Source organism: Polistes canadensis, unplaced genomic scaffold (assembly GCF_001313835.1).
Source record: "Polistes canadensis isolate GaletaPanama2010 unplaced genomic scaffold, ASM131383v1 scaffold_266, whole genome shotgun sequence".
In the NCBI taxonomy this organism is placed as follows: Eukaryota; Metazoa; Arthropoda; class Insecta; order Hymenoptera; family Vespidae; genus Polistes; species Polistes canadensis.
In genome coordinates this window covers 125,316-139,144 of record NW_014569813.1, presented here as the reverse complement: position 1 = coordinate 139,144, position 13,829 = coordinate 125,316, and the positions used below count along the sequence as shown (strand labels likewise).

General features: G+C 29.2%; 4 protein-coding genes across 7 annotated transcripts in view; 1 reads left to right on the top strand and 3 right to left on the bottom strand.

The window, feature by feature from the left end:
- The window catches only part of LOC106790879, a 66,753-nt gene extending 64,531 nt beyond the window's left edge, over nt 1-2,222 (bottom strand). The window contains exon 1 of the mRNA XM_014756111.1: nt 2,002-2,222. Coding sequence (XP_014611597.1) covers nt 2,002-2,053 — 52 coding nt within the window. The 5' untranslated portion in view covers nt 2,054-2,222. The remainder of the gene's footprint in view (nt 1-2,001) is intronic.
- A 998-nt stretch (nt 2,223-3,220) lies between these two features.
- LOC106790860 (exostosin-1) lies at nt 3,221-10,630 on the bottom strand. 4 transcript variants are annotated; one of them, XM_014756075.1, is made up of 9 exons: nt 10,546-10,630; nt 10,121-10,266; nt 6,654-7,714; nt 6,361-6,562; nt 6,142-6,261; nt 5,827-6,057; nt 5,478-5,744; nt 5,141-5,391; nt 3,221-4,969 (listed from the first exon to the last, which is right to left on the bottom strand). In XM_014756075.1, the coding sequence occupies exons 3-9, from the start codon at nt 7,535-7,537 to the stop codon at nt 4,789-4,791; spliced, it is 2,136 nt and encodes a 711-aa protein (XP_014611561.1). In that variant the 5' UTR covers nt 7,538-7,714; nt 10,121-10,266; nt 10,546-10,630; the 3' UTR covers nt 3,221-4,788. The 4 variants fall into 4 exon arrangements, with proteins under 4 accessions (XP_014611561.1, XP_014611563.1, XP_014611560.1 ...); XM_014756077.1 differs by lacking the exons at nt 10,121-10,266; nt 10,546-10,630 and adding an exon at nt 9,761-9,848; XM_014756074.1 differs by lacking the exons at nt 10,121-10,266; nt 10,546-10,630 and adding an exon at nt 7,967-8,583.
- Nucleotides 8,874-11,684, top strand: LOC106790861 (sodium channel protein Nach-like). Its single transcript, XM_014756078.1, has 6 exons — nt 8,874-9,310; nt 9,411-9,626; nt 9,705-10,007; nt 10,392-10,982; nt 11,180-11,289; nt 11,364-11,684. Exons 1-6 carry the CDS (start codon nt 9,189-9,191, stop codon nt 11,516-11,518), a joined length of 1,497 nt encoding a protein of 498 aa, XP_014611564.1. The 5' UTR covers nt 8,874-9,188; the 3' UTR covers nt 11,519-11,684.
- Nucleotides 11,587-13,160, bottom strand: LOC106790862. The gene is made up of 4 exons (XM_014756079.1): nt 12,791-13,160; nt 12,354-12,701; nt 12,042-12,149; nt 11,587-11,926 (listed from the first exon to the last, which is right to left on the bottom strand). The coding sequence occupies exons 2-4, from the start codon at nt 12,695-12,697 to the stop codon at nt 11,722-11,724; spliced, it is 657 nt and encodes a 218-aa protein (XP_014611565.1). The 5' UTR covers nt 12,698-12,701; nt 12,791-13,160; the 3' UTR covers nt 11,587-11,721.
- Between the last annotated feature and the right edge of the window lie 669 nt (nt 13,161-13,829).

Here is a 13,829-nt window from a genome sequence, read left to right as displayed (position 1 = left end):
TAAATTAATATATATGTATGTATGTATATATATATTTTTTTTTTTTTCTAACAAGATTAGTTTTTATTTTATTATTTTAAATATATAAATGTACATTTACACAAGTTGGAAGATTAAGTGTGTCGTATAAAATATAATTCAATGAAAAAAATATATTTAGATTATTATCAAAATAAACGATTCGTATTTTTTATTACGATTTAGTAGAACATTCTATAGAATACCCAAAGGATTTCAATCTACAAAATATACTTCAGTTAATTGTTTTTTTTTTTTTTAGAACAAAAGGAATAGCAGAAGAATATTTTTAAATTTTCACATAATTTGTTAAACTTACTTGTAATCATTTCAAATTCTTTCCCTCCACTTCGTGAATCATATTTTATAAATTGTTTTAAGGATCATTGTGTAAACATTTCGAAATAACAAACAATATCAATATAGAAATTAAAAAAATTGGACAAAGATGAAAAATAGAAAAGAAAAATCTTTCGAGCATTGTTGTTTAGAATTTTTTAAAAATCAACCCCTCGGGGTTACCCTCGGGGTTACCCTCGGGGATTAAGTATTCGATTTGTTGCCATGCTTGATTTCCGCGTGTGCCAGATACTCAACGGCGCGGTCATTACGTAAACTGACATTTTCACGTGTAAAACGCGAACCAGTGAAAGATCGAATCGACTAGTCTATAGCGTTTATAAACTATAGTTTAATAGTTCTTTACAGGGTAAGAAATAGTAATAGTCAGTTACTAGATTACTATACGTGCTTTCTCAATTGCTAGCTATACCCTTTCGAGTTCACCGCCTTGAATTTTCTAATCGTCATCATTATATTTAACGATGAAATGATTTTTTTTTATTTCTTAAGGGGTTACATGCGTTTACACCGGGAAAAAATTGCATATTTTCAACAATTTTTTTTTTCTATATAAAAAATGGAATTCTTATTCAAACTTTTTATAGTATTTAAGATACATATTTAAAGAAGATTTTCTGAATTTTTGATTGAAAAATATTTTAAACTCAGCCATTGAGACGTCATTTCCGGTGACCCCACCGAAAAAAAAGTGTTTTCGCGTTGACAGCAGAACTTATAAACGGTGGGGGTTTTTCTGTTGAAAAAATAAGGTCTTTTAGTGAATACTTCAAACTAGAAACTGGACGAAGGAAAAAGAAAAAAATTCAAATTTGGATTTTTGGCAACGTTTTTAGCAAGAACATTCAAATTTCGTTACAATTTGCACCACATTTTGCTTTCTTAAAATTCGATTTTATGAAAAAAAAGGAAAATCCTTCGTCCAAGTCCTTGTCAATAGTATCACGAAGACGTGTAGCAGATTTCATGAAAATCGGTTAAATAGTTTTCGAAAAATCTTGACAACTGTCTTTAGAAAATGCGTTTAAAGATTTGAGTGCTGGTATAAGAGCCATTAAAGAGTGCAACTTCCCAGGGCTCTATCTTTAAAACTACTACTCTTATCGACTTCAAAATTCAATACAATATTCTAGATGAGTTGTAGAATTTAAAAAAAAAATTTTTTTGAAAGTACCAAACCCATGTAACCCCTTAATTTCCATACCCCTTTTTTTCTTTTTATTTCTTACATTTATTAGATTTATTTACCATACTGTTATTCATTTTAATCCTTTTTTTATTTTCTTTGTGCAATATATTTTAAAGAAAATAATTGGAGAACACACGTACGACTAAAGTGTTTGACCAAAAGTTTCTCTTAACGTGTTCTTCTTAGCATAATTTTACCTAACACGAGTTTAGCGTACCGTTAAAAAATAACAAAACAAAACGATTTAAAATAAATTACATGGAAAATTGTTAAAAGATCTTTACTTTCCTTTACTAAATGATAAGTTGTTGTATTTTATCATCAACACAAAAAAAAAGAAATACTATAAATTAATCGGATAAGAAAAAATGAGTAAAACAATTATTTTTGTACGTACGGTAATGTTTTTTAATTAATAAATTAAAATAACTTACCAACTCTTGAGAATACAGCCAGGAAGAAGAAGAGACCACTGAAGAGTATCATCTTCCCGAATATTGTTTTTTTTTCAAAAACGTTATAATGAAAATTCTCTATTATAATATCTGTCAAGTCGCGAACGATAAAATAGAGACAAAATTGAAATATCACGTCTACATATATATATATTTAAATAACGAATAAAAATCAGCGTTCTTAATTCGTATATAGGTGCGCGAGCGTACACACACACGCGAGAACAGATTATTATATTTAAATAAATTTTCTCTTACAAAAAAAAGAGGAAGAGAGAGAACAACGAATTCAAAAAAAAAAAAAAGAAATGATAAAGGAAGAGAAGGAATAAAATAATAATAATAATAGAAAATGGATGGAAAAGAAATAAAAATAGAAAAGAAAATCAACGATAAGGTGGACGCTGTTTTTTCCTGTTACTAGAGTTACCAANCTTCAAGTAAATATTTTCAATTGAGAGAAAAACATTCGTTGAATTAAAAATAAATTAATATATATGTATGTATGTATATATATATATATATATATATATATATATTAAAATTTACGATTAAAAATACAAACTCGAAACGCTTTTTTATTTTTATTATTTTTTAATTAAATAAAAAGAAAATTCTTTTCGTATAGGAACGTGGGGTTGGGGTAAGGGGTTGTATAGAAATAAACGGGATGATAATTTTGAGCTTACACGGGGTAAATAAACGATGGTGGGTAGATATTATTTAGCGTTAATGATAGCGCCGTTTTCAAAACCGCGAGAGCGCCATCGACAACACGCAAAACATATGCTACGGTCACGAAGAGAGAAAGGTGACTGGATATACTTGAGGCGTGCTCGATACCTCCTGTCTTCTTGGCATAGTCACCTTTCTAGCAAAGCGGTAAGAAAGAAGGGAGTGTTGGGGGCCCGTATAGGGAGGCCCCACTTCAGTATCATGGGCCCCCTACAAAGAGAACCACCACCACCTTTCCAACTTCAACTCAATTCACTTCACCTCACCTCAATTGATGCCTTGTCCAACCCCGAAATGACCTTGCTCAAGAAAAATAATGTTTGCTTATTAAAAATATTATTCAAAGGAATAAAATGGGATACTCCAACTAATGTGACTAACCCCCCACACCTCCCCAATTTCTTTTGATCATATTTTTTCATGAAATATGACTAATTAAAAAAAGGTGTTGTATGCTTGTTTGTATTTTTCCATGTAAAAAAAGTTTATTTCTTTCAACCATATAAAAGCACTAATATTATTTTTGTTACGGGTAACAGTTTACATAGAAAATCCTACTTAAAGAAACCAAGTTTGTATAATATATCGATATATCACGCGCGATAATCATGAACACATCTTGTAGAAATCCGATTCCATTTTTCCCAGCAAACTGTACAAAATTCTTCAATTGTTTTGATCAATGATCTTTTATTATTTATTGTACCACATAATTATATACCGTTCCCCTTTTTGTTCTCTCGTTGATTGATTGAATCGGGTGTTTAAACGACTAGACGTGATTGCAAACATTATTACCAAATATCATTTTCGAAATTGTCCTGTGAATTTCTTCTTCGCTGCTTTTTTTTCTTTTCCATTATTTTTGTTGTTAAGTATAATTAGAAATATACGATTAAACGTAAAAAAACAACGATGATCGCACATTGAAAAGTTTTTGTAAGAGTATCGTAGAAACAAACCAGCTCGACATATACATTCATATAACAAACTAATATATATATATATAAAAGGAAAGAAAAGCGTTGTTTTTCATTTTAATCGTTAACAGAAAAATTATAAATAAATTCCATGCTCTTTTAAATGTGATTAAATACTGTTAACGTTTTTTTTTAATAACGACGTGCATATACAGTTGAAGTATAAAAAAAATTATTCGTACAGTTAGTATGCGAAAAGAAAAAGATTTATATATTGTATTACAATTAATAATGTACAAAATACAAATCATTTTCCTTTCGTATACTCTAATTGTACGATTAATATTTTTATTTCTCAATGTATTATACCACCAATCGTAAAATTCACAACTTAAACGAGATTGATAGATCAAGAATCGTTGATAAATACCTCACACTTTTCTTTTCTTTCATTATTTTCGAAACAAAGCTTTTTAAACAATATTAAGATAATCGAGTATTTCTATTGATCTCGAAGACTGGTTTCTTTTTCTTGTTTTTCTTGTTCAAGAATAAAAATATTAGACAGATCGTTTGTTTATTAACGATTACGATACGACTTATATATGTTATATGTACATAAAAAAAAGTGCAGTATTGCAGTAGGACGAGATATCCCACCACCAGATCGAATATTAACACTGTATCATTACGGAATATTGAATTCATTTAAAAATGTGTTCTTTTTTTTTAAAAAAAAAAAAAAAAGAAAAGAAGACAAATCACAACGTAACGTTTTTTCATTCTAAAAAGAATGAAAACGTTATTTGATTGTTTGCCCAACACAACACATAGATATGTAACACAAAGACTTATGATGATTTTTTTAAATTTTCCCTGTATGTTCACGGATATAATTAATGGCTTCTTATTTGCAATAGCAGGAAAATGGGTTCTTTTTTTTTTAAACAGATTCTGAATAAGGAACGATCGATTGATGCCCTGTTTTGATCGAATGTTATTGCTAAACATTGCATTGCGATTGATTCCTGGCTGCAATATTATAATACTTTCTCGACGCATATTATAAGAATGAAATAATTACATAATTAATCGAATCTCGTATATAATTCTAATTACTAACTAATTCAATTTGTCTATACTTCTTACGCATGTTGCTTACAGAATCTTTGAACAGGACTGGATCAAGTCTCATGTTGGATCGTAATAATGGCATATATCCAAAAACAGCTACGAATGTATTCATGCACGTTTGCCGTTGTATAAAATGATCAGGATCGTTCCACGGTGATCTGATTTTTAAAAAATAATTCACATTCACAGAGATATTCGATATAACAATTATATCAAATAATTATAACACGACTAGATCAAATATATATTCACGTATTACCAAATGATTTCTTGAATAAACCGAATGATACACATACACTTTAATATACATAAAAATACAAAATATTTACCTAATTCCAGCAACCATAGTATCTTTATACAATTTCCTTTGAGTTACTTTGATAGGTGGTCTTCGAGTAACATGACTCACCAAGAAATTCATTAAAATATCTTCGCAATTCTGCGACTGTTCCACGGTCTTATGGAGAGTCGAACTTAATAATTCAGTATACAATGTGTTATAATAACGATGATAAAAAGCAGCACCAGTTAGAATGATACTGTAATCGTTTGTCCATTTACTCGTATAACCCCATGATCGCTTTCAATTTAATTAAATACATATTAATAAAATCTATTCTAACATAATTGATAAAAGACATGAAAAATAATTGAAAAGATGTCTACCTTTGAATCATCCCAATAATGTGATCTTGCTGGATAGCCTATTATTCGATCGGGAAATGAACGCCAAACCATAAAAGCAAAATCTATTTCGTCAGTATTCAGAGTGGCATCTTCATCTAGCGACAATATGGCACTGGTTTTGATTAATGGATGCGGATAAAAACGTTGGGATATACCATCCACAGAAACTATACTTATTGATGCTTTGATCCCTTGCCAACGTGGTCTTCTTGGAAGTGGAATGTCCGAATTCCACATTAGAATAATCTTATTAGAAAAATGAATTTATTTGTATGAATATATATTAATATGAAATTAAAACAATTGATGTTGTTTACTTGATACTGACCTTATCTAAGTATTTACTTTTCGCGAGACTTTTAAGCAGACGATAAAGAACAGCAGTAGATCCCAATTGAGAATATATGATGGCAGTGAAAGTATTACCAGGATTGCTGTTTGAGAATGGAAGTTCTTGTTGACTATCTGCAAATTGTGGTAATATTGCTAGAGCTCCAGGACTAGTATTCCAAATAATCCCTTCTCTTGTGCCTTCCCATGGTAAACGTTCACGAATATTCTATAATATAAATATAATATGATATAAAACATGTTAAAAATATATATTAGAGATTAAAAATTGTGATATAATAAAAATCCTTACCTCGAATACCGTAAATATAATCTTTTCTATAGATGAAAAATATCGCTCCCATAAAAATTGTGTTTGCTGTCGTAACTTAAGAATCTGCATATTCGATACAGAACGTACTATATCTGGAATCTATGGAAACATATATATATATATATATATACATACATACATATATATTAATTTATTTTTAATTCAACGAATGTTTTTCTCTCAATTGAAAATATTTACTTGAAGCAACAATCGTTCGTCGGAAAATATAACAGCCTGAGTCCAATCTATACGTTCATGAAAAGGCAATGCCCATCCATTACTTAAAATAACTGGTATACAACCTGCTCTTAAAGCCTCTAAAAATCGGAAGCTACCGAGCCTTCGTCCACGTGGGACAAGACAAAATGTAGAGTTCATTAATAAAATCTCATAATCGTATCTAGAAAATATAAAATCATTTATATATTCAATATAGATATATATTTAAAATTGAAGATTTGTAATAAATGTATTTGATCTATCACACTCACGTATCATATTCTTGATTATCTTGTTGACAGTGTTCATCTTGTAATTCTCTCCAAGCTTTACCATGACGACAAGTCGTTACAAATACCAAATCTTTACCATTATGTAAATGGTAAAGAGCATTTCTAGTTTCCGAGCCAATACCATGTACATATCTTTTACCCTTAAAAGCTGCCACATATTTTTTATTACTAGGAAAATTATTTTCTAATGCTTGACCAGGTTCCCCACCACGTTCAGGGTGTTGTTTTCCAAATAGCGGTATAGATACATCAAAATTTGGTCTAAGTCTAAATATGGACATACTTGCTTTAGCAAGCATAGCGTATCCTAAATCAAATGCAAGAGATTCCTCTGCATAATCTGGCCATGTACCAGAATACAAATTGAATATTAAATGATTCCTTCCATTATTCCAATATTGTAAACGTAATAGTTTGGAAGGAAGATTATGCACAAATTCACTTGATAATGGATCCCTATCTAATGTGTCCAAGGCCAGAACAAATATACACGCTCTTGTTGGATCAGATGTATAATATCTTGACTCTGTTATAACATTTAGTATTTTTTGGTATAATGGACTTATAATATCTTCAATTGGATACACATAAACTGTAAAACCTTGCTTGCACTTTGTGAAATCGAAGCAAGTTTCCATACGGCACTTCCTTGCACGTTGCGATACAGGTAAGTTTCTATTTGATATTCTCAAATCTTTGTCGTAGAATTCTTCATTCAGACTTAAATACGAAGGCAATTGCTCGTAAGGCAACCGAGATCTGCCTGTCCATTTTTCACTTTTTAAGCGATAACCACCGAAATAACAGTAACCAAGAAACGCGCATGTCACAAATAATAGTAAATAACGTTTCTTGGCTTGCATGTTTAATGCAATCAAGTTATACGATCATACGTATAAGTTCCAAACATTATTTGTTAAATGCCATATCCTTGGACTTGATTACAAATAGTTTACAACATATTGCTTGTATCTGCAGTGTTATTTTCATATATTTAAACAATTACATTGAAACGAATATACTCCCATTGCCAAAGGTATCTGTAAAAAACAAAATATAATAAATCATTTTTCAAAAATTACTACACAATAGTAACATTAATAAATGTCATTAGAATGTAACTTAAGTTTACAACAGTGCACATTAAAGTAGATCATATAAATAATTTTATATGATATTGAAGATTAAGAGAACCTGCAAAAGGAAAAGACAAATTTTAAACGCTCGACAATGAAATAATGCGGATTTAACGGATATAACAAAGAAAAACAAAAGGTATAATTAATCATTACCTTACTGCTTATGCAAAGGAAATCCTCGAGATTAATTAAAAGAACGTACATCTCGGTGGGCTGAACAATCGCGTAACACATGACAAAATATGAATCGTTACATTAGTGACAATGACTTTGATTTCACATTTACGTATTACATAGTGATTTATAAAATGTCCAAGATAATGATAGTTTGTAAACGGTCAATTAACGTTTTTTAATAGTCGTTAACCTATAATACCGGAACGCTCCGAAGGTCACACTCCATTTATCACACTCGATTTAGCCGATGTAAAATTGCAAGAAAAAAAAATACTGACCAAGGGTATCATGATTTTTATTCGTTCTAAGAGCAATATATTGTCAATATCGTATAATGATATTTTAAGAGTATTTATAGGTTAGTCGCGAACCCGAAGAAATTGAAATAACTCGCCGGTTATTTTACGCTTCTTAACGTTTTCCTTTGAGATCGACACAAACGCATTATATCGAATTGAAAACGCCTCCAATTGCAAGAGATCATTGCACGCGATGCATTAAATAATAAATCGCTTCGGGTGCATCGCGAATAATGCAATGACGTTTAGACAATCAGACTAGTAAATTGCCTAATCGGTTATATACTTTACAGGATGTGTTACCATCAGAGCAGTTTGGCGATTCATCGAATTTTTTGTTCTGCCATCTATCGGAAACACTAAGAAACGTTTTATAAGCAATTGTCACTACGTTACCGACAGGGATAATAATTTGAAAAAACATTCTAATTCCAAAATTCAAAACAACAAAAATAATTTAAAAAAAAAAAACATAAACGCACATTATTTATGTTAATTGCAATAATGTGCTTAAAAATTAACAATAAATCACAACAATAGAATTAAGTTGTATCGTAAATAAAACGAAAAAAATCAATGAATAAGGTATAAAAATTATTAATAAAAAATTCTCAGGTAGAGACATTGTCAATTCCTTGAGATATATTTTGTACGATAAAGAATAAATACGTTATGACGTTATATCGGCATCAATAATGCATGGCCTGACACGTTTCAAATTGATGTCGAATCGTGATAAAGGGGCCTAGATTGATCGAAATTACAATGAAACCGAGGTATCATTGATCGAACTTGAATATGCCAATGGTGCATAAACTTGAAATGAGAATTTAAGTTCGAACGCGTTTTCCACGAGTCTCGGAAAGAGAATAAAAATTTCTTAGATAAATAATAAGAATATGCTTGCGAATACGATTAAGAAAATATGGCATACTTTGATCGAAGTGTACAACGAATTCTCGATCGAATCTACGATACATGGAATAAAACATACAACTCATGCCAAGTCAATTAGTTTAAGGTAATCGTATAAATTTTCTTCTTCTTCTTCTTCTTTTTTGTCTCTTCTTCAGTATATTTATTCCATTTAAATTATCTAATTCGTACGATCACTATTGTAGGATATTATGGATCATCATCGTAATATTATCTTTCTTGGCATCGGCAAAGTTAGCACTGTTATTCTACAGTCGTCATCAGTTAGCAAATATGAGTACTTTGATAATCAGCCCTCAGGTTCCAACTAATATCATTCCATTACCAGCCGTTACTCTTTGCCACGGAAATATTGCCGCGATGCAAAAAGTGCTTTCTTACTTATCATCGCAAGAACAAATGTATTCCTCTAAACAATCTATTTTAGATTTAAAATGCAATCGATTTAATATTATTACATTAAAATTCATGTTTCTCAGATATATCCCTCGAGGTTTAACACGAAATGATTTTGAACATAGTGTAAGATACTTACGCGAAGCGATTTATCCCAAAAATCATTATCCAGAAGAATTAGATAAATTACAACAAATCCTTACGGCAAATCAATTATCGTTGTCCGAATTATTCGAAAACATTAGTCCAAACTGTACAGATTTTTTGATGATGTGTCGACTTAATGGAATATTTATACCATGCGATAAAATGCTGAATCGTATAATCACACGTTACGGAGTATGTTGCGCATTCAATTACGAAGATCCACGGAAAAATATAGAGAGGTAATATATTTATTAATCGTAATAAATTCAATTTTTAACGAGAGAAACGTTTCCATTGCAATCGGATAGTATTACTAATAGTAAATGTAAAGGAAAAGCTATAAAATGTTCACCTTGACCGTAAGACTCTTCGATCGATCAGCTAACAAACTCACTTATTCACGTCAAGACAGTTTTTTCTTCTTTTCTTTCTTTTTTTTTTTCTTTTTAAGATATGAAGTTTGCTCTTTCTTATACGTATTATGTCACGCAATCGTTCCTAGAATACGAATAGATATGTAGATAATTATTTCGAGTAGATGATTTTTAAATATTAATTATAAAACGTAACTCGTCAAAATGATCTTCCTTTAAAATCCTCGAAGATTTATATAATTCCTACAGGTCGAAAGAAGAATCTATGCCAAACTACAGCCCTAATTTTGGGTCACGTTATATTATGTCTTTTCTCATGAAACCATTACCACCGCGTGACCGTATATCGTCTATAATAAACGGAGATGGTATGAAAATATTAATACACGAAAAATATACGTACCCAGGGTCTACTGCTTTTCAATTTATCGCTGCTTCTGGCCAAGAGATTATAGCTAAACTGTATCCTACTGCTTTGAGTAGCAGCTCTGAAATTTTAAATTTACCGACCACTGTTAGAGGATGTTACATGGCTTGGTCATCCCAGAAAAATCATCGTTATCGCGCTGATAATTGTTATACTCATTGCCGTGAAACAATAACGCGCAAACTTTGCGGTTGCATACCCTTTCCAGCGTCAGTCTTGGAAACAGATACTAACTTAAAAATTTGTAATTTGACACATATTTCATGTCTCGCCCGTATTACGTTACAAACATTTGCATTAACATTGCAAGATTCAGAATGTGATTGCCTTCCTGATTGCGAAAGTATATCGTACAAAGTTGCGGTTACTAAATTGCCAATGTCTGCTATTCAATACTCTCCAGGAAAATTTTAGTAAGTATATATATCAAATTTTATATATAAATTACTTTAAATATAATTTTATATGTGTATATATTGCCTAAAATTATAAAATTTTAATAAGTGTATTTATTATATATTATATATAGATGTAAAAAACCATGAGATCGTTCAACAGATATTGATATTTATTAATTTTTAAATGATGCAATTTTTTTTCGAATTATCAGTGAAGCCGCTGCACGAATTTCAAATGCAACAATACTTCACGTTACGTTTGCCAGACATTCGGCTATGTTGCAACGAAGAGAATTAGTACTTTCATGGATTAATCTTATCTGTGCGTATTTTATACCAAAGTTGTTTGATTACTCAATCACAAAATAATTCATTTCAAACTTATTCATTTTGCAGCTTCCCTAGGTGGTGTCTTTAGTTTATTTTTAGGATGTAGTTTCATCTCACTCGTTGAAATATTTTATTTTTTTTCTGTTCACTTTTTTTATAAATTAAAATTCCAAACGGAAAGTCTAAATTCGAATAGTAATATGAACAAGAATTATAACTGATTTAATTAGACGAAAAAAAAAAAAAGGAAAGAAAAATAATTGTATAATTTATTTCTTCATAACTAAAATATATGAAGCACAGTATTATATTATCATTTATGACTATTTATAATACTTTTTATAAAATAAAAAAAGTGCTGACAAACAATAAAAATATTATACACAATTGATATAATTATTAATATCATTACTTTTTAATATGACTAAGCAGCACTGCCTTCTGTCTCCAATGAAGAAGTTTTATTTGTTAAATTATTTGTATCATTTCCAAAAGATGATTTTATCTTATGGTTTATTCGATTATGTGCCTTCAGTATTAATCTGTTTCCATGTAAACATGGCCATTCACGTTTTTTAAGTAAATATTCCGCTGTAAGTTGTATACTTTGCATCTTGACTATCGCACTCCTGAATAAAAACACAATTATAATATAAAAAATGTGAATATTTTTCTTACAATTGATAATATAAAGCAAAAATAATTTCATAAATTGGAATATACTTAATTCTTGATTAATATTACCTTAAATTATTTTTATATGGTTTTAACAAAGTAACAGATACACATCCTGGTAAAACATCTTTTATCTCCTCAATCTTTACAGAAGATTTTAGATTTGTAACATATAATCTGTTTCATAATTAAATAGAGATATTAAAGCAAAATAAATATTTACATATGAGCCATAATTTATTTTAAATATATATAATTAAGCATCTGAATCAAGCGCTTTAGCAACAATATTTTAAAAAATTCTAATAGTGAAGTTAAATACTTTGATCATAATATCAGAGATTAGATAGATTTGAATAAAAAATTGATTAAAATACTTACGTTCGTGACAATTTTTCATCTGGCTCCACAGAAGGTATTTTAACTTTTTTCCCTTTCTTTTTAACTTCTTTACCTTGTAGTGTATTCAACAAAGCTCTTCGAACAACTATAGTTTTCCCATGTGCAATTTTACCTTTAAGATTTCTTTTATTTTCTAATGCTTCTTTAACGGTAGTAAATTCTACATGGAAACTTTTACTAGATTGTCGTGGTAATTTAATAATAAAATCACCTCTAAATAAATCTGTTACTTCCTCAATGTCTTTTATTTTACGTGTATAACGAACAAGAAGCGTTCTTTCTGCTCGTTCTTTTAAGCTCTGCTTCCATTCCTCTTCGCACATATTTCTTAACAAAATATAAAAATAAATCTATAAGATTTTAATACAAATATATGATATGATATACTCAACTCATAAAGTGCAGCAACCTCTTACCTTGTATTATAATTATACAAAATAATCTCTTTATAAATATCTCTTTTATATTTATAGTATTATATTTATTATTAGAAGAGTTACGTATATGTATAATTACAAATATACGTATTGAATAATTTGATAATATTCTTATTATTTTATTTTCAGAAGATTAATGCTTCTTTTTTTATATCACTTCCAAAATATTTTAGGTTATGAAAACGTGTTTATTATACCTAACCAACCAATACAATGTAAGGTTTTTGACCTAGTTAGTTTTTAAATGTAACCAGTACAGTTTAGGAAATATTATAAAAAAAAAGGTCCTGGTATCAAAATTAAAATAAATAAGCAAAAAAAAATAAATAAATAAATATGCAGAACAAATTATCTTACTTTTTCGGAAAAGATATTCTGCTATCGAGCTATATTTAAATTAGTGATTCTTTTGCTTATCAATAAGTGTTAATTATTACAATTTTATATTCATATCAAGTGACCCTGGGAAAAGAAAAAGATATGTATAAATCGAGCATTTGTTTTTGAAAAATAATCAACAACAGTAATATTTTTTAAGACATCGTCTTGCATAACAATGCAAAACAATTTGTTAACACTTATGTTCTGCATGACATTATTACTAATATCGTAACAAGTATAATGATAGATAATATGTTGTAATATGTTAAAAAAATGTCTCTTCAAATAATTAACTTTTATCTTGTAAGAAATTTGTGTTGCGCATAGGTAATATAAATTATCCAATGTCCATTTAATTCGGTCATTGTTTATAAATATAGTTTGAAATTAAATCCAAGTTTAGCCTAATAATAAACTTTTATATTTCATATTGTGTATAATAATTGATAATAAGAATATGTAAGAGACTTAAGGTATTAATTTTATTTCAACTAATAATTATTTTCAGTTTAATGACCAAATAACTTTCAAGTATAATTACCCAGACATAAATGCAATCATAAATATTCCTAATTATCTTATTATGCATTCTATATAAATAGATAGTACATACGCAAAGATATTATATGACTTACAA

What these genes read in the sequence shown, in the direction of transcription:
- LOC106790860 (XM_014756075.1), bottom strand. Translation starts at nt 7,537, where the DNA reads ATGCAAGCCAAGAAACGTTATTTACTATTATTTGTGACATGCGCGTTT. An exon ending in ACGAACGATTGTTGCTTCAA is followed by an intron (nt 6,262 to 6,360) that starts GTAAATATTTTC and finishes ATGTTTCCATAG; the next exon opens with ATTCCAGATATAGTACGTTC. An exon ending in ATTATTGGGATGATTCAAAG is followed by an intron (nt 5,392 to 5,477) that starts GTAGACATCTTT and finishes TTAAATTGAAAG; the next exon opens with CGATCATGGGGTTATACGAG.
- LOC106790861 (XM_014756078.1), top strand. Translation starts at nt 9,189, where the DNA reads ATGCTTGCGAATACGATTAAGAAAATATGGCATACTTTGATCGAAGTG. An exon ending in CCACGGAAAAATATAGAGAG is followed by an intron (nt 10,008 to 10,391) that starts GTAATATATTTA and finishes TAATTCCTACAG; the next exon opens with GTCGAAAGAAGAATCTATGC. An exon ending in TTCATGGATTAATCTTATCT is followed by an intron (nt 11,290 to 11,363) that starts GTGCGTATTTTA and finishes TTCATTTTGCAG; the next exon opens with CTTCCCTAGGTGGTGTCTTT.
- LOC106790862 (XM_014756079.1), bottom strand. Translation starts at nt 12,697, where the DNA reads ATGTGCGAAGAGGAATGGAAGCAGAGCTTAAAAGAACGAGCAGAAAGA. An exon ending in GATGAAAAATTGTCACGAAC is followed by an intron (nt 12,150 to 12,353) that starts GTAAGTATTTTA and finishes ATTATGAAACAG; the next exon opens with ATTATATGTTACAAATCTAA. An exon ending in CCATATAAAAATAATTTAAG is followed by an intron (nt 11,927 to 12,041) that starts GTAATATTAATC and finishes GTTTTTATTCAG; the next exon opens with GAGTGCGATAGTCAAGATGC.